Genomic DNA, 26,474 nt, shown 5'->3' with positions numbered 1-26,474 from the left:
GAAGAGTACCAAAACATTTCTGCAGCATTGAAGGTCACCAAGAACACAGTGGCCTCCATCAGTTTGGAACAACCAAGACTATTCCTAGAGCTGGCCGCCTGGCCAAACTGAGCAATCAGGGGAGAAGGGCCTTGGTCAAGGAGGTTGTGTGTAGATTGATGAGGGAATTAGAAATATTTAATCCATGTTAGAATAAGGCTGTAAAGTAACAAAATGTGGAGAAAGTCAAGGGGGTTGAATACTTTCAGAATGCACAGTACAGTACATCCTACATATACTACAGATATACTAAATACTATATCTACATACTATCCATAATATCTATGAATCCCATCACAATATATATATATATATATATATATTTGTACTATATATATTTGTACTCCGGACTCTTAATTTCATTATTTTACTTTTAGAGTTGTGTGTATTGTTGTGAATTGTTAGATATCGCTGTTGGAACTAGGAACACAAGCGTTTCACTACACCCCAATAACATCTGCTAAATATGTGTACGCGAACAATAAAAATTGATTTCATTTCATTCAACACAGACGTGGTGAATTGGTGAGCTGACTTATGTAGAGAGCGGGGTGGTATTATATTCCATTTGGACTTCTAGTAGACGCTACAATATTTCACTAACCATTCAATTAATTAATTGGTTGTCTGAATGATTAGCCTACCTATGATGGGGTCTTATTAAGAGTATAAACGTTGTCATTTATATAGACAAAGAGGCCAGCACAGCAAACTTCAAAGTTTACAACAATAAAACGTACTCGGGAATATAGCCTATTGATGATCCAATTAATGCACTGGATTTATGACGTAATTAGCCTACACAGTCTTCGTTATGCCTGTGCCATCAGTCCTAGTCTTCATTAGACTACCCAACAGGAGTCCTTGGATGGCAAAGTATGATCTCCGGCATTAAAATAAATGTTTGGCAAACGCTGTGTTATTCAATCAGACAATAATAAGCCTAGTAAGAATGTAATTACATATAATAGCCTAGCCATTGAAACGAGGAGCAGTTATTGCCTGTCTGAGTTCTCTCTCTCTCTCTCTCTCTCTCTCTCTCTCTCTCCCCCACACGCTCTCTCTCCCTTTCTCACACACGCCGACAGCCCCTTTCCCCTCTCACTCTCACTCTCTCCCTCGCCCGTTCCCGACTCTCTTTCCTACAACAAACATGGCTGCAAAATCGGACGGAGCAGCCCTGTCTGTGCAGACTACCGAGAACCCCGTACCACCACCACCACCACCACTCCGATGTATGGTCGCAGCCGAGCCCGACCAGGGTCCCTCGTCGTGCCGCTATGCTTCTAAGCCCTACGCGCTCCTGGACTGCTGCTGGGTGTTGTGCTCACTGCTCGTCTTCTTTTCAGACGGGGCCACCGACCTGTGGCTTGCCGCGGACTACTACCTGAGACGGGACTACTGGTGGTTCGGGTTGACGCTGGTCTTCGTGGTTGTTCCTTCCGCCGTGGTTCAGGTGTTGAGTTTCAGGTGGATAGTCTACGACTACTTGGATATCAGCGGCAGCAGCAGCGGGGCAGTGGCGGCAGTCAGTGCGGCAGCAGAGTCTTCCAGGGGAGGCGAGTGTAATTTCAGCACCAAGGGCAGCACCAACACCAACAAACAGCACGGTGGCGGAGCGGCCAATGCTGCTACTGTTGCCGGGGTTGGATGCTCGTCGGCAGGGCAGAATGCGGCGGGGGTTGGGACTGAGAGCGGCACCCGGACATGCTGCAGAGTGTGTATGTGGCTGTTCCAGTCAATTCTTCACCTCCTACAACTGGGCCAGGTCTGGAGGTAAATACAGATACACGTTTATTATGCAGCATACAGCAGCCGTCTGATCAATATGAGACACGTGCATTTGAGCGTGCAAGCAGGCAGCCGTGCTCTGCACGCTCTCCGTGGCTCATCAAGAGGTTGTGGAGGAGCAACACTTCACTGCTGTAGATACTGGTCAAGTCAGTCCACACGGTAAAGATGGTTCAGCCCAGAGCCGTGTTTAGAGAGATAGTTTACATTTCAATATATATCTCCTCTGTGTAGCCTATCGATAATGTTTTGTTAGGAGTGTGATGTTCTATGGCATACCATATGCTGGTTATGTGAATCTCTATAGGACCATGTGCGTCTTTTTTAGGGTTGTTTATGGTGTGAATATAAGGTTTGAGACTATGTTGGTCATGCCGAGCCTACCAGTAACCGTTAACAGAAGGAAATGCATGCCTACTACTACCAGTCATGGTCGAGTGATTCTAGAATGTCTAGAGTGTGTGTGTGTGTGTGTGTGTGTGTGTGTGTGTGTGTGTGTGTGTGTGTGTGTGTGTGTGTGTGTGTGTGTGTGTGAGAGAGAGAGAGAGAGAGAGAGAGAGAGAGAGAGAGAGAGAGAGAGAGAGAGAGAGAGAGAGAGAGAGAGAGAGAGAGAGAGAGAGAGAGAGAGAGAGAGAGAGAGAGAGAGTGTTGTGAAGGAGAGAAAGCAGCATAAGGAGGAGGAGGAGGAGGAGGATGATGATGAGGAGGAGGATGAGGATGAGGGTAATGATGATGAGGAGGAGGAGGATGATTATGATGATGATGATGAGGAGGATGATGATGGTGATGATGAGGAGGAGGAGGATGAGGAGGATGAGGATGATGATGATGAGGAGGATGAGGATGAGGGTAATGATGATGAGGAGGAGGATGGTGAGGAGGAGGAGGAGGATGAGGAGGAGGATGAGGAGGAGGATGATGATGATGATGATGATGAGGAGGATGAGGAGGAGGATGATGAGGAGGAGGAGGATGGTGAGGAGGAGGAGGAGGAGGAGGATGAGGAGGAGGATGATGAGGAGGAGGAGGATGGTGAGGAGGAGGATAATGATGACGATGATGAGGATAATGGTGATGTAGATGATGAGGAGGAGGATGAGGATGATGGAGGATGATGAAGCCTACATATTAGCATTCTGTTAAGAGAGAAATGAAGTCCATTCATTGATAAAACTCTCCAAAAGCTAAATGGTAACCATCCGCTGGGCTCACGCTCTTGAGAGCATGGTGATATCTGTTTCATTGCACAAACTGCTTCATGAATATTTAATGACAGTAGACCAAGCCTGTTTCATGTCTTTGTAAGACTGACTCAGCCTTACTTTCTGCCCAAATATACAGGAGGCCTACTTCCTGCCGTCTCGCCAGTTCAAAATTAGCTGAGTTGCCTTTTCGGAAACACCACTCACTGGGCACAGACGTCATTTCAACGTTTGGTCTATATTCCCTGACGTTCATGACTTTGCAAATCCAATCCATTTTCCATGTTGATTCATTACTATTAACAAGTGTCAAAAGTCACTTAGGAGGCTTTCAGGCAAGGGCAGGGCAAGCCGGGACCAGGCCAGGGCAGATCAGGGCAGGCTAGGCCAGGCCAGGGCAGACCTGGATAGGACAGGCCAGGGCAGGCCAGGCCAGGGCACACCAAGGCCAGGCCAAGGCTGACCAGGATAGGACAGGACAGGCCAGGGCGGGCCAGGCCAGGGCACACCAAGGCCAGGCCAGGGCAGATTAGGACAGGGTTGGGCAGGACATGACAGGAGAAGCCAGGGGCAGACCAGGGCAAGCTAGGGCCAGCGCAGACCAGGTCAGGGGCAGACCAGGACAGGCCAGGACTAGGGCAGGCCAGGGAAGGGCAGGCCAAGGCAGGCCAGGGCCAGGGCAAGCCAGGACCAGGGCAGGCCAGGACTAGGGCAGGCCAGGGAAGGGCAGGCCAGGGCCAGGGCAGGCCAGGACCAGGGCAGGTCAGAGTAGGGCAGGCCAAGGCAGGCCAGGGCCAGTGCAGACCAGGGCAGGCCAGGGAAGGGCAGGCCAAGGCAGGCCAGGGCCAGGGCAGGCCAGGGCAGGCCAGGGAAGGGCAGGCCAAGGCAGGCCAGGGCCAGGGCAGGCCAGGGGAAGGGCTGGGAAGGGCAGGGCAGGGCAGGCCAGGGCCAGTGCAGACCAGGGCAGGCCAGGGCCAGTGCAGACCAGGGCAGGCCAGGGCCAGGGCCAGTGCAGACCAGGGCAGGGCCAGTGCAGACCAGGGCAGGGCAGGGCAGGGCAGGGCATACGTAATAGTATCATACGCATATAGATGAAGTTAATTTTTTTTTTACAGATTGACCAATGGTGTTTATATCAATAGTAACGAGATCAGGTCCCAGAATCAACCCCTGTGGTTCACCTTTATGTACTTCAAGAAATGCAGACTGAACCCCATCAATGACGATGGCTAAGCTAATCATGATACCATGAACGGGCCTATCAAAGACTTGTTCAATAAAATAACATGATCAACTGTATCAAAAGCTTTTGACAGGTCCACAAATAAAGCAGCACGTTTCATTGTAGAGTCTAAAGTATCGACAAGATCATTAACAACTAAACTGGTTACTGTATGAATAATATGCCCAGGACTAAACCCTGTGTCCTAATCCCAGTGTCCTAAACCCTGTGTCCTAAACCCTGTGTCCTAAACCCTGTGTTCTAAACCCTGTGTCCTAAACCCTGTGTCCTAAACCCTGACTGTAGTGGTTGTTACAATAGTACTGGGTCCTAAACCCTGTGTCCTAAACCCTGTGTCCTAAACCCTGTGTCCTAAATCCTGTGTCCTAAACCCTGACTGTAGTGGTTGTTCTAATAGTACTGTGTCCTAAACCCTGTGTCCTAAACCCTGTGTCCTTAACCCTGTGTCCTAAACCCTGACTGTAGTGGTTGTTCTAATAGTGCTGTGTCCTAAACCCTGTGTCCTAAACCCTGTGTCCTAAACCCTGTGTCCTAAACCCTGACTGTAGTGGTTGTTCTAATAGTACTGTGTCCTAAACCCTGTGTCCTAAACCCTGTGTCCTAAACCCTGTGTCCTAAACCCTGTTTTGTCCTAAACCCTGTGTCCTAAACCCTGTGTCCTAAACCCTGACTGTAGTGGTTGTTCTAATAGTTCTGTGTCCTAAACCCTGTGTCCTAAACCCTGTGTCCTAAACCCTGTGTCCTAAACCCTGACTGTAGTGGTTGTTCTAATAGTACTGTGTCCTAAACCCTGTGTCCTAAACCCTGTGTCCTAAACCCTGTGTCCTAAACCCTGACTGTAGTGGTTGTTCTAATAGTACTGTGTCCTAAACCCTGTGTCCTAAACCCTGTGTCCTAAACCCTGTGTCCTAAACCCTGACTGTAGTGGTTGTTATAATAGTACTGTGTCCTAAACCCTGTGTCCTTAACCCTGTGTCCTAAACCCTGACTGTAGTGGTTGTTCTAATAGTGCTGTGTCCTAAACCCTGTGTCCTAAACCCTGTGTCCTAAACCCTGTGTCCTAAACCCTGACTGTAGTGGTTGTTCTAATAGTGCTGTGTCCTAAACCCTGTGTCCTAAACCCTGTGTCCTAAACCCTGTGTCCTAAACCCTGACTGTAGTGGTTGTTCTAATAGTTCTGTGTCCTAAACCCTGTGTCCTAAACCCTGTGTCCTAAACCCTGTGTCCTAAACCCTGACTGTAGTGGTTAGTGTAATAGTACTGTGTCCTAAATCCTGTGTCCTAAACCCTGTGTCCTGAACCCTGACTGGTTTACATTCTAAATACATTTATCAGATACAAAACAAAATAGCTTCGTTGTACATTGACCCAGGATTCTAGAATCTGAGTTCGACAAGGAAGCCTTGAAATGGGGCGATAATAATTAACATCACTGCTATCTTCCCTTATGGAGCGGCAGCACAAGACCTGATTTACATACTTTTGGAATATTTTAATTTTATGCAACCTTTATTTAACCAGGCAAGTCAGTTAAGAACAAATTCTTATTTACAATGATGGCCTACCAAAAGGCAAAAGGCCTCCTGCGGGGACGGGGGCTGGGATTAAAACTAAAAATATATGACAAAACACACATCACGACAAGAGAGACACCACAACATCACATGAAGGTATACCTAACACAACAGCATAGCATGGCGGCAACACATGACCATACAGCATGGTAGCAACACCACATGACAACAACATGGTAGCAACACAACATGGCAGAAGCACAACATGGTAGCAGCACAAAACATGGTGCAAACATTATTGGGCACAGACAACAGCACAAAGGGCAAGAAGGTAGAGACAACAAAACATCACACAAACCAGCCACAACTGTCAGTAAGAGTGTCCATGATTGAGTCTTTGAATGAAGAGACTGAGATAAAACTGTTCAGTTTGAGTGTTTGTTGCAGCTCGTTCCAGTCGCTAGCTGCAGCGAACTGAGAAGAGGAGCGACCCAGGGATGTGTGTGCTTTGGGGACCTTTAACAGAATGTGACTGGCAGAACGGGTGTTGTGTGTGGAGGATGAGGGCTGCAGTAGATATCTCATAGGGGGGAGTGAGGTCTAAGAGGGTTTTATAAATAAGCATCAACCAGTGGGTCTTGCGACGGGTAAACAGAGATGACCAGTTTACAGAAGAGTATAGAGTGCAGTGATGTGTCCTATAAGGAGCATTGGTGGCAAATCTGATGGCCGAATGGTGAAGAACATCTAGCCGCTCGAGAGCACCCTTACCTGCCGATCTATAAATTACGTCTCCGTAATCTAGCATGGGTAGGATGGTCATCTGAATCAGGGTTAGTTTGGCAGCTGGGGTGAAAGAGGAGCGATTACGATAGAGGAAACCAAGTCTAGATTTAACTTTATCCTGCAGCTTTGATATGTGCTGAGAGAAGGACAGTGTACCGTCTGGCCATACTCCCGAGGTGACTACATCAAGCTTTAAACCCTCAGAGGTAGTAATAACACCTGCGGGAAGAGGGGCATTCTTCTTACCAAACCACATGACTTTTGTAAGTGTTCAGAACAAGGTTAAGGGCAGAGAAAGCTTGCTGGACACTAAGAAATCTTTGTTCTATAGCGCATAACCCAAAATCCAGCTGGGACCAGCTGAGTATAAAACTGTAAAATCTGAAAGTAAATTCATGAGAGAGCCTCCTACTGCCTGAGCTATGTGGTTGATGTAAATTGAGAAGAGCATGGGGCCTAGGATCGAGCCTTGCGGTACTCCCTTGGTGACAGGCAGTGTCTCAGACAGCAGATGTTCTGACTTTATACACTGCGCTCTTTGGGAGAGGTAGTTAGTAAACCAGGCCAAAGACCCCTCAGAGACACCAACACTCCTTAGCTGGCCCATAAGAATGGAATGGTCTACCGTATCAAAAGCTTTGGCTAACTCAATTAAAATAGCAGCACAACATTGCTTAGAATCAAGGGCAATGGTGACATCATTTAGGACCTTTAAGGTTGAAGTGACACATCTATAACCTGAGCTGAAACCAGATTGCATACCAGAGAGAATACTATAGACATCAATAAAGCAAGTCAGTTGTGTCAGGGATTTCTTCGTCGGAGGACGATATGGCGAAATCATCATCGGAAAATGAGGACCAATATGCAGCAGAGTTGAGATGGTTCATTTTGAACTTTTAATAAATTCCAAAACGAACATACAAAATAAAAATAAAACTAACGCACGATACACTGACAGTCCTGTTAGGTTTACACACACTAAACACGGAACAATCTCCCACAAATACACAGACAAACACACCCAACTAATATAGGACTTCCAATCAAAGGCAACACCACACAGCTGCCTTCAATTGGAAGTCCACCCCAATTAACTCAACATAGAAACAGATCAACCAGACTACACATAGAAATACATCAACATAGACCATAACTCAAAACCCGGAAATAATAAATCAAACGCCCTCCTAACTAACACACCACCCTGAACCACATAAAACAAATACCCTCTGCCACGTCCTGACCAAACTAAAATGACAATTAACCCTTATACTGGCCAGGACGTGACAGTACCCCCCCCCTTAAAGGTGCTAACCCCGGAAGCACCTTAAAAAAACAACAACCCCAAACAACAACAAAACAAAAATTCCCCCCTACTAAAGGGAGGGAAGGGAGGGTGGCTGCCGTCAACGACGGCACTGTGCTACACCCCCCCTCCCCAACCCACCTATATCTGGAGGTGGCTCCGGTTCTGGCCGTTCCAGGCAGTCGGGCCACTCTGGCATCGCCGGGGGGCAGTCTGGCCAGTTTGGCAGCTCGGGGCAGTCTGGCCGCTCTGGCAGCTCGGGGCAGTCTGGCAGCTCGGGGCAGTCTGGCAGCTCGGGGCAGTCTGGCAGCTCGGGGCAGTCTGGCAGCTCGGGGCAGTCTGGCAGCTCGGGGCAGTCTGGCAGCTCTGACATCTCCGGGCAGTCTGGTCACTCTGACATCTCCGGGCAGTCTGGCCACTCTGACATCTCCGGGCAGTCTGGCCACTCTGACATCTCCGGGCAGTCTGGCCACTCTGACATCTCCGGGCAGTCTGGCCACTCTGGCAGCTCCTGACTAGTGGGTGGCTCTGGCGACTCTTCACTGACGGGCGGCTCTGGCGATTCCTCACTGACGGGCGGCTCTGGCGACTCTTGACTGACGGGCAGTTCTGGCGACTCTTGACTGACGGGCAGTTCTGGCGACTCTTGATTGACGGGCAGTTCTGGCGACTCTTGACTGACGGGCAGTTCTGGCGACTCTTGACTGACGGGCAGCTCTGGTGACTCTTGACTGACGGGCAGCTCTGGCGACTTTAGACTGGCGAGGCTGGGTTTACGCACTAGATGCCTTGTGCGTGGTGCTGGTACTGGGCATACCAGACTGGGAACACGCACCTCCAGGCTAGTGCGGGGAGCGGGAACAGGACGAGTCAGACTGGGCTGACGTACTTCCGGGTCCGCACGAGAGACAGGAGCTGGAAACCTAGGGCTATGGAGGCGCACAGTCGGTCTTGATCTTACCTCCTGCACAACCCGTCCTGGCTGGATGGAACTAGTAGCCCTGTACGAGCGGGGTGCTTGTACAGGGCGGACTGGGCTGTGCAGGGGCCTGATGGTAGCCGTGCGTAGAGCGGGAGTTGGGTAGCCTGGTCCTCGGAGGCGTACCGGCGACCAGATGCGCTGCGCAGGCATCCTCCTACCAGGCTGGATGCCCGGTCTAGCACGGCACCTGCGAGGGGCTGGAATAACGCGCACCGGACTGTGCGTGCGTATGGGTGAGATAGTGCGCTCCTCAGCGAAACATGGCGCTCTCCACCTCATACGCTCCTCCATATAACCACGGGTAGCTGGCTTCCGGCTCTTCCTAGGCCTAGCCAAACTACCCGTGTGCCCCCCCCAAAAAAAACATTTCTTGGGGGTGCCTCTCGTGCTTCAACGCCAGTCGTGTCCCTCGGAAACGTTCCCGGTCCATACCAGCCTTACTCCATGGGCCTTCTCCGGCCATAACCTGCTCCCAAGTCCATCTCTCCCGTTTGTCCAAATCAAAATTCCTCTGCTCCTTCCTCTGCTGCTTGGTCCTGGTTAGGTGGGAGATTCTGTCAGGGATTTCTTCGTCGGAGGACGATATGGCGAAATCATCATCGGAAAATGAGGACCAATATGCAGCAGAGTTGAGATGGTTCATTTTGAACTTTTAATAAATTCCAAAACGAACATACAAAATAACAAAAAAACGAACGCACGATACACTGACAGTCCTGTTAGGTTTACACACACTAAACACGGAACAATCTCCCACAAATACACAGACAAACACACCCAACTAATATAGGACTTCCAATCAAATGCAACACCACACAGCTGCCTACAATTGGAAGTCCACCCCAATTAACTCAACATAGAAACAGATCAACCAGACTACACATAGAAATACATCAACATAGACCATAACTCAAAACCCGGAAATAATAAATCAAACACCCTCCTAACTAACACACCACCCTGAACCACATAAAACAAATACTCTCTGCCACGTCCTGACCAAACTAAAATGACAATTAACCCTTATACTGGCCAGGACATGACAAGTTGATTATTGACAAGTTTTTCCAACACTTTTGATAAACAGTGCAAAATAGAAATGGGCCTATAACAGTTAGGATCAGCTTGATCTCCCCCTTTAAATAAAGGACGAACCGTGGCTGCCTTCCAAGCAATGGGAACCTCCCCAGAAAGGAGAGAGAGGTTAAAAAGGTTTGAGATAGGCTTGGCGATAATATGGGCAGCAACCTTAAAGAAGAAAGGGTCTAAACCATGTGACCCAGATGTTTTTTTGAGATCAAGTTTCAGGAGTTCCTTTAGCACCTCAGACTCAGTGACCGCCTGCAAGGATAAACTTTGTAGCGGGGCAGGAGAAAAAGAGGGAGAAGCATCGGGGATAGTCGCATTAGAAGGGGTGGGAGATGAGTAAATGTTGGACGGGCAATGAGGCATGACTGAGTCAAATAGGAATCCTGACCTAATGAAGTGGCGATTAAAGAGCTCAGCCATGTGCTTCTTGTCAGTAATAACCACATCATCAACGTTAAGGGACATGGGCAGCTGTGAGCAGGAGGGTTTATTCTCCAGGTCTTTAACCAGTTTCCAGAACTTCTTGGGGTTAGACCCACAGAGAGAGAACTGAGCCTAAAAGTAACTAACTTTGGCCTTCCGGATAGCCTGAGTGCACTTATTTCTCATTTGCCTGAACGAGAGCCAGTCAGCCTGATTAAAATGAAATAATCACAGAACTACTGTATCTCTGAAGTTGATGCCAAGCCTTTCGCCAAATGGAATTCTTGAGTTGGAGTGACTCTGCCAGATCACGGTTGAACCAGGAGCTGAACCTGTTTTAATTCAAATGTTCTTTACCACCTAAAATATAAAGAAAATAAGATCCAAGCGTCTTTAACTGAGGGGATCAAGCTGATTCTATACCAAGTTACGGAGGCCAGGTCATGAAGGAAGGCCTGCTCATTAAAGTTTTTTTAGCAAGCGTCTATGACAAATCAGGACAGGTCATTTCACTGAGCAGCCATTATGAACACAGGCTGTAAAACAGTGATCACTAAGGTCATTACAGAAAACATCAGACTGATACCTATCAGGATTATTTGTGAGGATAAAATCAAGGAGAGTAGCCTTTTCTGGGTGTTTGGAGACATATCTTGTGGGATTGGTAATAATCTGAGAAAGATTCAGGGAGTCTCATTGCTTTAGGACTTGGTCAGGTGGTTTAAGCATGTCCCAGTTTAGGTCACGTAGCAGGACAAATTCAGACTTAGTGTAAGGGGCCAGGAGAGAGCTTAGGGCAGGTAGGGTACAGGCTGGTGCTGAGGGCAGGTAGGGTACAGGCCGGTGCTGAGGGCAGGTAGGGTACAGGCCGGTGCTGATGGAGGACGATAGCACCCAGGAACAGTCAACAAAGAGCTATTCATGCTAAAAAGGTTCATGCTTAAAACCAGCAAATCAAATTGTTTGGGGACAGACTTGGTGGAGACAACCGAGCACTGAAGGTGATCCTTGGTAAAGATTGCCACTCCACCACTTTTGGAAGCTCTGTCTTGCCGAAAAAGGTTATAACCAGAAAGGTTAACATCAGTATTCAATACACTGTTTCTTAAACACATCTCAGTAATGACCAACACATCTGGATTGGAGCTGTGAACCCAAACTTTCAATTGACCAAATGTAAGTAATGAGCTTCCAGTGTTATCTTGCAGAAAACCCAGGCTTTAACGAGAGCAGAAATCAGTGAAGCAGATATCAGAGCACAAGTCAGAATTGGGGCTAGCAACAGTAGACGGGTCAGGGTGTACATGCACATTTCCAGATATCATCAACAGTAATACAATCAGGGCACGGCAGAGGACAGGGAGAGCTCTGCAGTGTTGATTTTTTTATGACATTTGAATGTGCATCAGATGGCAACGAGACCATATTGTACAGCAATTTCATCAGGTAACATGAATACAAACTGGCGAGAGGTGGTTAGAATAGGATGGGAGGCCAAGAGTCCGTGTAACCAATAGAGAGTCAGTGTCCCGGGAACGAACATAGTATGTCCCACGGTCGGGTAAACAAGCAAGTTCATAGTCAACAAAGCACTCAGGAGTCATGAGGCAAATAGCATGAAGAACAAGAGTAAAATATAACGACTTGGGGCTAGCCATTGTAAGTTCAGAGTTACTCGCCCCAACAAGATAACTTGAGAGAATAGCTCTCTATAAATCCAATAGGCTACGAAAGTATGAGATTAAATAAATTAGGCCTATAGTTCAGATCAGTACTAAGTGTATGGTGTATGTGTGTGTGTGCTGGAGGCAAGTGAAAGGTTGGGAGAGGACCTATACCTGCACCAGACGGGGGGAGACAGGACAGGGCAGACGGTGAAACAGATCGCCGGGTGGAATCCAAGAAGCAGTGCAGAAGGCAACGGGAGTAAGCGTCACACCCACTTGGGAAAAGCTTTTTTTCGGGAGGCAGATTCCTTGTAGAAAATCCTAGCTAGCTAACGTAGCTAGCAAGTTTCTGTCCACTGTTTTCTTTTTTCTTTTTTTCATGTGCAAAAGGAGGTCGTTAGCTAGCTATATCTCTTCAAAGTTGTCCTGTGGCTGTTGTATTTTGGAGATTGCAAGGAGGATACCTTCTGATATGATCAAAGCAACAATATTGTTTCTTATTGAGGTCATTTACAATTGAAGTGTCCTGGCTGCATATCAGTAAAAAAAAAAATACTTGAGAAACCTGCTTATTTTCCTTGAAAGTACGTAATGTCACATTTCCTAAAGCTATACGGTATTACAAAGAACACGTTTATTATCTAACACCTTAAAAAATATTTAATGTTGGCGAAATTCATGCTAATGTCGGGTCAAATTCATTCCGTGAAAGAGAGCTCTCCTTATCGCAGAATTTCCCAGAATCCCCGCGCTGCCTAATGACGTCTCTGGCTGTGTATAGAGCAATCCATGTAGACTATGATAACAATGTTAAAAATTCTTGGTCATTAAGCGCTGCACACTTAAACAGACCAGGATCTAATTGGTCTGCCACTGTGGATTTCCTGTTGTCTAGCAAAGCATCCAGGACGTATTTTTCTGGAAACAGCCTAAAAGAAAAGCTCTGACTTTAATTTTTTTTGATCATTCAGTAAGTTTCCCCTATCACATCCATCCCACATCTCCTTGATGGTAATAACACTGTTGTCCCAGGTGGACGGTTTTGAAGACATTTCCCGATGTCCAAAGGACATGCATAGACGTCCAATTCTGACGCTCATCTTGAACAATCTCCCTGCATTTATGAGCGCGTCCGATGCAGATTAGGGGAGACGGGGACTATACCGGAGATATAGGGAGAATATCAATTGCATAATCCTCTCTCCTCGTCCTCGCCTCCTTCTCAAAACCCCATTGGGGGAGAAGGTCAGAGGGGAGGGACCTCTGGCAACAGGATAGATAATAAACAAACAATAAAATACCCTATTTAGATAACTGACCCCCCCCCCCCACCCCCCCCTCCTTAGAATTGCAATGGCAAACTTGCTGAAGTTTAACCAATAACCTTCCAGATCACAAATCAAGCTAATTGGCTTCCATCTGTGATCAATTGTAGTGACTTTGATTAGTTCAGAATAAAAGCAGTTGTTTATAGAGGACTCCACTGTTTAGTAGTGCAATTCAAAGCAAAAAAATCCACCAACATTTCCAAGGCTTTTTCTATCCCTCGGAGCACAGTTAGGACACATTATTAAGAAGTGGAAGGTGTATGGCACCACCCAGACCCTGCATAGATCGTCCCTCCAAACTGGATGACCTGGCAAGGAGGAGACTGATCAGAGAGGCTACCAAGAAGCCAATGGCGACTTTGAAGGAGCTTCAAGCCTTTATGGCAAAGACTGGTTAGTGTGTGGATGTGACCGCAATAGCTCAAGCTCTCCACAAATCTGGCCTCTATGGGAGGGTGGCAAGAAAATAAAAAAAATACTCCTCAAAAAAAGCCACATCAAGTTTCGTTTGAGCTTTGCCAACATGGATATTGTAGATTCAGAGGTGGCAAAAGGTGCTGTGGTCAGATGAGACCAAAAATGTAACTTTTTTGGCCTGAACGCAAAACGATATGTCTGGTGAAAACCCAATACATCTTACCACCCAAAGAACACCACGTCTACAGTAAAGAACACCACGTCTACAGTAAAGAACACCAAGACTACAGTAAAGAACACCACGTCTACAGTAAAGAACACCACATCTACAGTAAAGAACACCACGTCTACGGTAAAGAACACCACGTCTACAGTAAAGAACACCACATCTACAGTAAAGAACACCACGTCTACAGTAAAGAACACCACGTCTACAGTAAAGAACACCACGTCTACAGTAAAGAACACCACATCTACAGTAAAGAACACCACATCTACAGTAAAGAACACCACGTCTACAGTAAAGAACACCACGTCTACAGTAAAGAACACCACGTCTACAGTAAAGAACACCATGTCTACAGTAAAGAACACCACACCTACGGTAAAGAACACCACGTCTACAGTAAAGAACACCACGTCTACAGTAAAGAACACCACGTCTACAGTAAAGAACACCACATCTACGGTAAAGAACACCACGTCTACAGGAAAGAACACCACGTCTACAATAAAGAACACCACGTCTACAGTAAAGAACACCACACCTACGGTAAAGAACACCACGTCTACAGTAAAGAACACCACGTCTACAGTAAAGAACACCACGTCTACAGTAAAGAACACCACGTCTACAGGAAAGAACACCACGTCTACAATAAAGAACACCACGTCTACAGTAAAGAACACCACGTCTACAGTAAAGAACACCACGTCTACAGTAAAGAACACCATGTCTACAGTAAAGAACACCACGTCTACAGTAAAGAACACCACGTCTACAGGAAAGAACACCACGTCTACAGTAAAGAACACCACGTCTACAGGAAAGAACACCACGTCTACAGTAAAGAACACCACGTCTACAGTAAAGAACACCACGTCTACAGGAAAGAACACCACATCTACAGTAAAGAACACCACATCTACAGTAAAGAACACCACATCTACAGGAAAGAACACCACGTCTACAGTAAAGAACACCACGTCTACAGTAAAGAACACCACGTCTACAGTAAAGAACACCATGTCTACAGTAAAGAACACCACATCTACAGTAAAGAACACCACGTCTACAGTAAAGAACACCACATCTACAGTAAAGAACACCACGTCTACAGTAAAGAACACCACGTCTACAGTAAAGAACACCACGTCTACAGTAAAGAACACCACATCTACAGTAAAGAACACCACATCTACAGTAAAGAACACCACATCTACAGTAAAGAACACCACGTCTACAGTAAAGAACACCACGTCTACAGTAAAGAACACCACGTCTACAGTAAAGAACACCACGTCTACAGTAAAGAACACCACGTCTACAGTAAAGAACACCACGCCTACAGTAAAGAACACCACACCTACAGTAAAGAACACCACGTCTACAGTAAAGAACACCACGTCTACAGTAAAGAACACCACGCCTACAGTAAAGAACACCACACCTACAGTAAAGAACACCACGTCTACAGTAAAGAACACCACATCTACAGTAAAGAACACCACACCTACAGTAAAGAACACCACGTCTACAGTAAAGAACACCAAGACTACAGTAAAGAACACCACGTCTACAGTAAAGAACACCACATCTACAGTAAAGAACACCACATCTACAGTAAAGAACACCACACCTACAGTAAAGAACACCACGTCTACAGTAAAGAACACTACACCTACAGTAAAGAACACTACACCTACAGTAAAGAACACCACGCCTACAGTAAAGAACACCACGTCTACAGTAAAGAACACCACGTCTACAGTAAAGAACACCACGTCTACAGTAAAGAACACTACACCTACAGTAAAGAACACCACGTCTACAGTAAAGAACACCACGTCTACAGTAAAGAACACCACATCTACAGTAAAGAACACCACGTCTACAGTAAAGAACACCACGTCTACAGTAAAGAACACCACATCTACAGTAAAGAACACCACGTCTACAGTAAAGAACACCACGTCTACAGTAAAGAACACCACGTCTACAGTAAAGAACACCACGTCTACAGTAAAGCACGGCGGTGGCAGCATCCTGTTGTGGGGGTGTTTCTCTTCAGCAGGGACTGGAGAGCTTGTCAGGATACAAGGGAAAATGGACAGTGCAAAATACCGACAGATTCTTGAGGAGAACCTGCAGTCCTCTGAAAGGAAGTTGAAAATGGGAAGATGGTTCACGTTTCAATATGGCAATGACCCAAAGCACACCGGCAAAGCAACAGTACAGTGGCTGAAGGACAAGAAGATGAATGTCCTTGAGTGGCCTAGTCAGAGCCCCGACCTAAATCTCATCGAGAATCTGTTGAATGACTTGAAGAGTGCAGTCCATGAGCGGTTAATTTACTGTTTTAATTGTAATTCATTTTCAGTGATATATATATATTTTTAATTCACTTGGATATTGTGGGTTACTGTGTGTAAATGAAGTCGTAAAAAAGTCAGATTTTATGTGTTTTCATTTCAGGCTGTAAGGCAACAAAAGGTGAACATTTTGAAAAGCATAGAATGGTAGATATTCAGTATTCTATTTAAACACACTGTTTACTGTTTACTAAAGAGGCTTCAACAGACGACAACACAGTCGGTATAGGCGTGTGTGTGCAACGGTGTGTGTGTGTGTGTGTGTAGTGAGAGCGTTTTATTCTCAAAAGCGTATTCCTAAATGTTATACTGTATTCATTTCCTGGGTGGTTATTTGCTTATGTCACACCCTGACCATAGATAGAGGAAACTAAGTGTTTCCAATGGCATCATCGGTGTGCATCATGTGATTTTACCCAATTATTGTAGGCACCCCTTCAAACTATTTCAGCCACACTCGTTGCTGACAGGTGTATAAAATCGGGCACACAGCCATGAAATCTCTACAGACAAACATTGGCAGTAGAATGGGCATAATGAAGAGCTCAGTGGCTTTCAACATGGCACTGTCATAGGATGCCACCTTTCCAACAATTCAGTTCGTCAAATTTCTGCCCTGCTGTAAGTGCTGTTATTGTGAAGTGGAAACATCTAAGAGCAAAAGTGGTAGGCCACACGAGCTCACAGAACAGTACCGGCGAGTGCTTAAGCGGTTGCAATACTCACTACCGAGTTCCAAAACTGCCTCTGGAAGCAACGTCAGCGCAAGAACTGGTTGTCAGGGATCGAAAATTGAGATTGCCTCAGTGAGATGGAAACATGTTCTCTGGAGTGATGAATCACGCATCACCATCTGGCAGTCCAACGGATGAATCTGGGTTTGACGGATGCAAGGAAAACGTCACTTGCCCCAAATGCATAGCGCCAACTGTAAAGTTTGGTGGAGGAGGAATAATGGTCTGGTTTTTCATGGTTCGGGGCCCTTAGTTCCAGCGAAGGGAAATCTTAACGCTACAGCATACAATGACATTCTAGACGATTCTGTGATTCCATCTTTGTGGCAACAGTTTGGGGAAGGCCCTTTCCTGTTTCAGCATGACAATGAAGTTACATTTTTTTTTAAACATTTTCCTTCAATGCATTAATATCACACACCTGCAGGGTGTACAGCAACTTTTTGTTATCTGCATCACCGGAGGTTGATGGCACCTTAATTGGGGAGGACAGGCTCGTGGTAATGGCCGGAGCGGATTAGGTGGAATGGTATTAAATACATTAAACATATGATTTCTATGTGTTTGATGCCGTTCCCATTTACTCTGTTCCAGCCATTATTATGAGCTGTTCTCCTCTCAGCATGTCACGTGTCCTGACCAGTAAAAGGGGTTATTTGTTATTGTAGTTTGTTCAGGGCGTGGCAGGGGGTGTTTGTTTTGTGTGTTTTGGTGTTTTTGGTTTAGGTTCTATGTTTTATATTTCTATGTTTAAATCTAGTTGTCTATTTCTATGTTGGGTTTTTGGTAGGAGCTCCAATTAGAGGTAGCTGGTTGTCGTTGTCTCTAATTGGAGGCCATATTTAGTTGAGGTTTGTTTCACTTGTGATTTGTGGGTGGTTATTTCCTGTATAGTCTGTGCACCTTATGGGACTGTTTCGTCGTTTCTTTTGGTTAAGTGTTATTTCTAATAAATTAAGAAGATGAGCACTTTACCCGCTGCGCCTTGGTCCTATCCTTACGACGCCTATGACACAGCAGCCTCCAATGATTTGCATAGTTAATGTTTGACTTCCAGAATTTTGATAAATGTATTAATATCCTGCACTAATTTGTCATAATTTACACACTGTGTCACGTTTTTTTTGTCTTAATAGTTATTCTCCTATTTTGATTTGGCAGACGATTTCGAGGGGTCTGTACTCCCGAAGTGGTTGACTGCTTTTGGGCTTGCCAGTTAGCTAGCACTTCTCAGCTGTTAGCAGCCAATGGCTAGCAGTTTCTTTCTGGTCGATTAAAAACTGATTATTACTATTAAAAGTTTTAGGGTACTTCAAAATGGAGATTGCCTCAATGAGATGGAGAGAGAGACTGAGGTCTTTCTCTCTCTGCACAACATGCCAAAGCTACTTGACCATGAAATACTGTAAGCAACTCTGTCTCTCCCTCTGTGTGTGTGTGTGTGTGTGTGTGTGTGTGTGTGTGTGTGTGTGGTGTGTGTGTGTGTGTGTGGGGGGGGGGGGGCTGTAAGTGTCTGTGTGTGTGTGTTCTAGATGAGCCTCTGATCTCATATCCTGCCAGGTCACCTGGGACTCACCAAGGTCTCCTTGCTATGGATCTATACAACACGCAAACACATGCACACACAAGTACATACACACACACACGCACATGCACACGCACACACACAGACACAGACACATACACTGAAAGCCTGTTGGCTAATGAATTATTAACAGTGGGGCCTTGAGGAATCTTCTGCTCAGCGATTGTGTGTGTGTGTGTGTGTGTGTGTGTGTGTGTGTGTGTGTGTGTGTGTGTGTGTGTGTGTGTGTGTGTGTGTGTGTGTGTGTGTGTGTGTGTGTGTGTGTGTGTGTGGTCAGGGATCTAGTGTTTCCTGCCATACACCCAGTCATCTGATTGATCCTCTCTGTCACTCTAATAGTCTGTTGTTGTCACAAACTTGCTCATAAAATAATGTTTAACCGTTATGCTTATACATGGCCATGATGCAGGCCAGATCAGACTAGGCCAGACCAATAGAATTAGTTCATTCTTTTTATTTGGGTCAGACCAAGGCCATGTTTGTGTATTTGCTCCGTTGGTGTGTATTATTAACGTGGACCCTACAGGTATATATTATTAATGTGGACCCTACAGGTGTATATTATTAATGTGGACCCTACAGGTGTATATTATTAATGTGGACCCTACAGGTGTATGTTATTAATGTGGACCCTACAGGTGTATATTATTAATGTGGACCCTACAGGTGTATATTATTAATGTGGACCCTACAGGTATATATTATTAATGTGGACCCTACAGGTGTATATTATTAATGTGGACCCTACAGGTGTATATTATTAATGTGGACCCTACAGGTGTATATTATTAATGTGGACCCTACAGGTGTATATTATTAATGTGGACCCTACAGGTGTATATTATTAATGTGGACCCTACAGGTATATATTATTAATGTGGACCCTACAGGTGTATATTATTAATGTGGACCCTACAGGTGTATATTATTAATGTGGACCCTACAGGTGTATATTATTAATGTGGACCCTACAGGTGTATATTATTAATGTGGACCCTACAGGTGTATATTATTAATGTGGACCCTACAGGTGTATATTATTAATGTGGACCCTACAGGTGTATATTATTAATGTGGACCCTACAGGTGTATATTATTAATGTGGACCCTACAGGTGTATGTTATTAATGTGGACCCTACAGGTGTATATTATTAATGTGGACCCTACAGGTGTATATTATTAATGTGGACCCTACAGGTATATATTATTAATGTGGACCCTACAGGTGTATATTATTAATGTGGACCCTACAGGTGTATATTATTAATGTGGACCCTACAGGTATATATTATTAATGTGGACCCTACAGGTGTATATTATTAATGTGGACCCTACAGGTGTATATTATTAATGTGGACCCTACAGGTGTATATTATTAATGTGGACCCGACAGGTGTATATTATTAATGTGGACCCTACAGGTGTATGTTATAAATGTGGACCCTGCAGGTGTATATTATTAATGTGGACCCTACAGGTATATATTATTAATGTGGACCCTACAGGTGTATATTATTAATGTGGACCCTACAGGTGTATATTATTAATGTGGACCCTACAGGTGTATATTATTAATGTGGACCCTACAGGTGTATATTATTAATGTGGACCCTACAGGTATATATTATTAATGTGGACCCTACAGGTATATATTATTAATGTGGACCCTACAGGTATATATTATTAATGTGGACCCTACAGGTGTATATTATTAATGTGGACCCTACAGGTGTATATTATTAATGTGGACCCTACAGGTATATATTATTAATGTGGACCCTACAGGTATATATTATTAATGTGGACCCTACAGGTATATATTATTAATGTGGACCCTACAGGTGTATATTATTAATGTGGACCCTACAGGTGTATGTTATTAATGTGGACCATACAGGTGTATGTTATTAATGTGGACCCTACAGGTGTATATTATTAATGTGGACCCTACAGGTGTGTTGGGTCATTGTCCTGTTGAAAAACATGGCGTATCGCTGCAGAATGCTGTGGTAGCCATGCTGGTTAAGTGTTTCTTGAAATCTAAATATATCACAGACAGTCTCACCAGCAAAACACCCCCACATCATCACACCTCCTCCTCCATGCTTCACGGTGGGAACCACACATGTGGAGATCATCCGTTCACCTACTCTGTGTCTCACAAAGAAATGGAGGTTGGAACCAAAAATCTCCCATTTGGACTCCAGACCAAAGGACAGATTTCCACCGGTCTAATGTCCATTGCTCGTGTTTCTTGGCCCAAGCAAGTCTCTTCTTTTTATTGGTGTCCTTTAGTAGTGGTTTCTTAGCAGCAATTCGACCATGAAGGCCTGATTCACACAGTCTCCTCTGAATAGTTGATGTTGAGATGTGTATGTTACTTGAACTCTGTGAAGCCTTTATTTGGGCTGCAATCTGATTTGGGTTTTTATTTGACCTGCAGTTATTCTAATGAACTTATCTTCTGCAGCGGAGGTAACTCTGGGTCTTCCGTTCCTGTGGCGGTTCTCATGAGAGCCAGTTTCATCATAGAGCTTGATGGTTTTTGCGACTGCACTTGAAGAAACTTTAAAAGTTCTTGAAATTTTCCGTATTGACTGACCTTCATGTCTTAAAGTAATGATGGACTGTCGTTTCTCTTTGCTTATTTGAGCTGTTCTTGCCATAAAATGGACTTGGTCTTTTACCAAATAGGGCTATCTTCTGCATACCACCCCTATTTAACCTTTAACATTTACAATGACGGCCTACCCCAGCCAAACCCTAAACCGGCCGATGCTGGGCCAATTGTAGAGAATTGAGAGAATGCCAAGAGTGTGCAAAACTGGCATCAAGGGTGGCTACTTTGAAGAATCTCAAATATAAAATATATTTTGATTTGTTTAACTTTCCTTGTTACTACATGATCCATATGTGTTATTTCATAGTTTTGATGTCTTCACCATTATTCTACAATGTAGAAAATAGTAAAAATAAAGAAAAACCCTGGAATGAGTAGGTGTGTCCAAACTTTTGACTGGTACTGTACATGTGTGGATCTGGAGGCAACAGACCCAAAGACAGACCCAGAGATACAGACCCAGAGATTCAGACCCATAGATACAGACCCAGAGATACAGACCCAGAGATACAGACCCAGAGACACAGAGATACAGACCCAGAGATACAGACCCAGAGATACAGACCCAGAGATACAGACCCAGAGATACAGACCCATAGATACAGACCCAGAGACACAGACCCAGTCCACACAGACTCTCTCTCTCTCTTTCTCTCTCTCTCTCTCTCCATCTCTTTCTTTCTTTCTCTCTCTCTCTCTCTCTCTCTCTCTCTCTCTCTCTCTCTCTCTCTCTCCTCTCTATCTCTCCATCTCTTAATTGAAAAGCCTGTGCTGTGTGTTTCTGTGTATATATTCTCTTGGCTAACTGGCTGACTGACTGGTTGACTTGCTGACTGATTGGCTGACTGGCTGGCTGTATGGCTTGCTGGCTGATTAGCTGACTGACTGGCTGGCTGATTAGCTGACTGGCTGGCTGGCTGGCTGGCTGACTGGCTGGCTGACTGGCTGGCTGACAGGCTGGCTGACAGGCTGGTTGACTGGCTGACTGACTGGCTGACTGACTGGCTAACTGTCTGGCTAACTGGTTGACTGGCTGGCTCATTGACTAGGACTGACTGGCTGGCTGGCTGGTTGACTGGCTGACTGACTGATTGGCTAACTGGCTGACTGACTGGTTGACTTGCTGACTGATTGGCTGACTGGCTGGCTGTATGGCTTGCTGGCTGATTAGCTGACTGACTGGCTGGCTGATTGACTTGCTGACTGATTGGCTGACTGGCTGGCTGTATGGCTTGCTGGCTGATTAGCTGACTGACTGGCTGGCTGATTAGCTGACTGGCTGGCTGGCTGGCTGGCTGACTGGCTGGCTGACTGGCTGGCTGACAGGCTGGCTGACAGGCTGGTTGACTGGCTGACTGACTGGCTGGCTGGCTGGCTGACTGGCTGGCTGACTGGCTGGCTGACAGGCTGGTTGACTGGCTGACTGACTGGCTGGCTAACTGGCTGGCTGGCTGATTGACTGGCTGACAGGCTGGTTGACTGGCTGACTGACTGGCTGGTTGACTGACTGGCTGGCTAACTGGCTGGCTGGCTGGCTGATTGACTGTCTGACTGACTGGCTAACTGTCTGGCTAACTGGTTGACTGGCTGGCTCACTGACTAGGACTGACTGGCTGGCTGGCTGGTTGACTGGCTGACTGACTGACTGACTGATTGGCTAACTGGCTGACTGACTGGTTGACTTGCTGACTGATTGGCTGACTGGCTGGCTGTATGGCTTGCTGGCTGATTAGCTGACTGACTGGCTGGCTGATTAGCTGACCGACTGGCTGGTTGGTTGCTTGGTTGACTGGCTAACAGGTTGACTAGCTCGTTGGCTGACTGGCTGGTTGGCTGACAGGCTGATTGGCTGACTGGCTGGAAGACCTGCACCCCCCCCCCCCCCCACTGTCTCTCATTAAGCCTGATGGTAGTGATCAGTCATTGCAGACAGATACAATGGAGACACATATACAGTGGAAACCAATTGTGTGTATAAGCCCTGGATGACTGACAGGGGGCGCTGTATTGAAGCCATCTTGGCACTCCTCATTTGTAAAATATTTTGGAAGCTATATTAACGTCTACATTTGTTTTTGACACATTTATTCTATTACAGACACATTTTTGCATACTTTTATATTATATGAGCTAAACATAAATATATATATACAATTATAAAATAAATGTTTTTCCCCAAAAAATGTTGGACTAATGTTATTGTCCCCACTACAACAAACAAATACTTAAATACTGTCAATTTCGTTGAAATACTGTAGAATTCCATTAATTTCTATGAAGGACTGTTCCTACTGGTGAGGGTCAATATGGCCGACCACTGGCTTCAAAACCTCTCAATGGCATCAGCTATCCAAGGTTTATATCCGTCATTGGGGGAGACCGATAATGTCTGATACAGTGGAGGCTGCCAGTGTGATCTGCTTTTACAAAGAGGACAGTGAGGTTTCTTCAAGCTCAACCGTACGTCAAAGTGACATTTTCCTTCAGGATAGAGAAAAAAAACCCTCTCTGTCTCTCTCCCTCTCTCCCTCTCTCCCTCTCCCTCCCTCTCCCTCCCCCTCCCTCTCCCTCTCCCTCCCTCCCCCTCCCTCTCCCTCCCCCTCCCCCTCCCTCTCCCTCTCCCTCCCTCTCCCTCTCCCCTCCCTCCCCTCCCTCTCCCTCCCCCTCCCTCTCCCTCTCTCCCTCTCTCTCCCTCTCCCTCCCTCTCTCCCTCTCCCTCCCTCTCCCTCTCTCTCTCTCTCCCTCCCTCTCCCTCTCCCTCTCCCTCTCTCTCACTCTGTCATTTCTTGTAAGGATTTTCTACAGTTACAATATATCCTGCAGATATACCAAATGATCACTGTCCCCCCTCTCATCTCCTCTCTTTCCTCTCCTCCCCACTCTTCCCCTCTTACACTCCTTCTCTCCCCTTCTCCATCCTGTCAAATGTGACCCACTTCTCAGTCAGAGTCTCTCTCTGGCTCTGTCTTTCAGTGAACACTAGGAATGAACTAGGACCTAGCTGTTAGACTAAAGGGATGATCTAGGACCTAGCTGTTATATTAAAGGGATGAACTAGGACCTAGCTGTTAGACTAAAGGGATGATCTAGGACCTAGCTGTTATATTAAAGGGATGATCTAGGACCTAGCTGTTATATTAAAGGGATGAACTAGGACCTAGCTGTTATATTAAAGGGATGATCTAGGACCTAGCTGTTATATTAAAGGGATGAACTAGGACCTAGCTGTTATATTAAAGGAATGATCTAGGACCTAGCTGTTATATTAAAGGAATGATCTAGGACCTAGCTGTTATATTAAAGGGATGAACTAGGACCTAGCTGTTATATTAAAGGGATGAACTAGGACCTAGCTGTTATACTAAAGGGATGAACTAGGACCTAGCTGTTATACTAAAGGGATGAACTAGGACCTAGCTGTTATATTAAAGGGATGATCTAGGACCTAGCTGTTATATTAAAGGGATGATCTAGGACCTAGCTGTTATATTAAAGGGATGAACTAGGACCTAGCTGTTATATTAAAGGGATGATCTAGGACCTAGCTGTTATACTAAAGGAATGATCTAGGACCTAGCTGTTATATTAAAGGGATGAACTAGGACCTAGCTGTTATATTAAAGGGATGATCTAGGACCTAGCTGTTATACTAAAGGGATGAACTAGGACCTAGCTGTTATACTAAAGGGATGAACTAGGACCTAGCTGTTATATTAAAGGGATGATCTAGGACCTAGCTGTTATATTAAAGGGATGAACTAGGACCTAGCTGTTATACTAAAGGAATGATCTAGGACCTAGCTGTTATATTAAAGGGATGAACTAGGACTATGGGTCAAAAGTATGTGGACACCTAGTCAAACATCTCTTTCCAAAATCATGGAGTTGGGTCCCCCCCCCCCTTTGATGCTATAACAGACCTCCACTCTTCTTGGAAGGCTTTCCACTAGATGTTGGAACATTGCTGCGGGGACTTGCTTCCATTCAGCCACAAGAGCATTAGTGAGGATCGGGCACTGATGTTGGACGATTAGGCCTGGCTCGCAGTTCGTGTTCCAATTCATCCCAAAGGTGTTTGACGGGGTTGAGGTCAGGGCTCTGTACAGGCCAGTCAAGTTCAAAACCATTTTTGTGTGGACCTCAATTTGTGCACAGGGGCATTGTCATGCTGAAACAGGAAAGGGCTTTCCCCAAACTGTTGCCATAAAGTTGAAAGCACAGAATCATCTAGAATGTCATTGTATGTTGTAGCGTTATTATTTCTCTTCACTGGAACTAAGGGGCCCGAACCACGAAAAACATCCCCAGACCATTATTCCTCCTCCACCAAACTTTACAGTTGGCACTATGCATTCGGGCAGGGAGCGTTCTCATGGCATCCGCCAAACCCAGATTTGTCAGCCGGACTGCCAGATGGTGAATCGTGATTCATCACTACAGAGAACATGTTTCCACTGCTCCAGAGACAATGGCGGTGAGCTTTTTCTATCACTCCAGCTGTATATATAGTGTAAATGGGAAAACATTTGAATACATGTGAAATATAAAGCATTTGCCCAAAAAATATATTTCCATACAAATAAATGTATGTATTCCAAATACATTAACAAATGTATGTCAAGCATTAAAATACATTTTGAAAAATGCGTAAGAAATACACTATTTAGCTAATTTGTTTTCATATTTCACATCTATCCAAAAACTCTGTGCGATACTGTTGTTGGCTTTGTGTTTCCCTGAGTATCTGGCTATGCGCTAAGGCTGTGTGTTGCTAATGCTAGATGAGCTAAGGCTAGGTGGTGCTAATGCTAGATGAGCTAAGGCTAGGTGATGCTAATGCTAGATGAGCTAAGGCTAGGTGGTGCTAATGCTAGATGAGCTAAGGCTAGGTGGTGCTAATGCTAGATGAGCTAAGGCTAGGTGGTGCTAATGCTAGATGAGCTAAGGCTAGGTGGTGCTAATGCTAGATGAGCTAAGGCTAGGTGGTGCTAATGCTAGATGAGCTAAGGCTAGGTGGTGCTAATGCTAGATGAGCTCAGGCTAGGTGGTGCTAATGCTAGATGAGCTAAGGCTAGGTGGTGCTAATGCTAGATGAGCTACGGCTAGGTGGTGCTAATGCTAGATGAGCTAAGGCTAGGTGGTGCTGCTACTG

The 26,474-nt window shown here is 45.6% G+C and overlaps 1 protein-coding gene across 1 annotated transcript in view; it reads left to right on the top strand.

The window, feature by feature from the left end:
* Positions 1-1,144: 1,144 nt before the first annotated feature.
* LOC106590852 (XK-related protein 7) overlaps positions 1,145-26,474 on the top strand; it is a 133,767-nt gene continuing 108,437 nt past the window's right edge. The window contains exon 1 of the mRNA XM_045696505.2: positions 1,145-1,815. Coding sequence (XP_045552461.1) covers positions 1,193-1,815 — 623 coding nt within the window. The 5' untranslated portion in view covers positions 1,145-1,192. The remainder of the gene's footprint in view (positions 1,816-26,474) is intronic.

Source organism: Salmo salar, chromosome 15 (assembly GCF_965601325.2).
Source record: "Salmo salar chromosome 15, fSalSal1, whole genome shotgun sequence".
NCBI classification, from domain to species: Eukaryota; Metazoa; Chordata; class Actinopteri; order Salmoniformes; family Salmonidae; genus Salmo; species Salmo salar.
The sequence above is the reverse complement of the archived record's forward strand: the minus strand, read 5'-3'. Positions and strand labels throughout refer to the sequence as shown.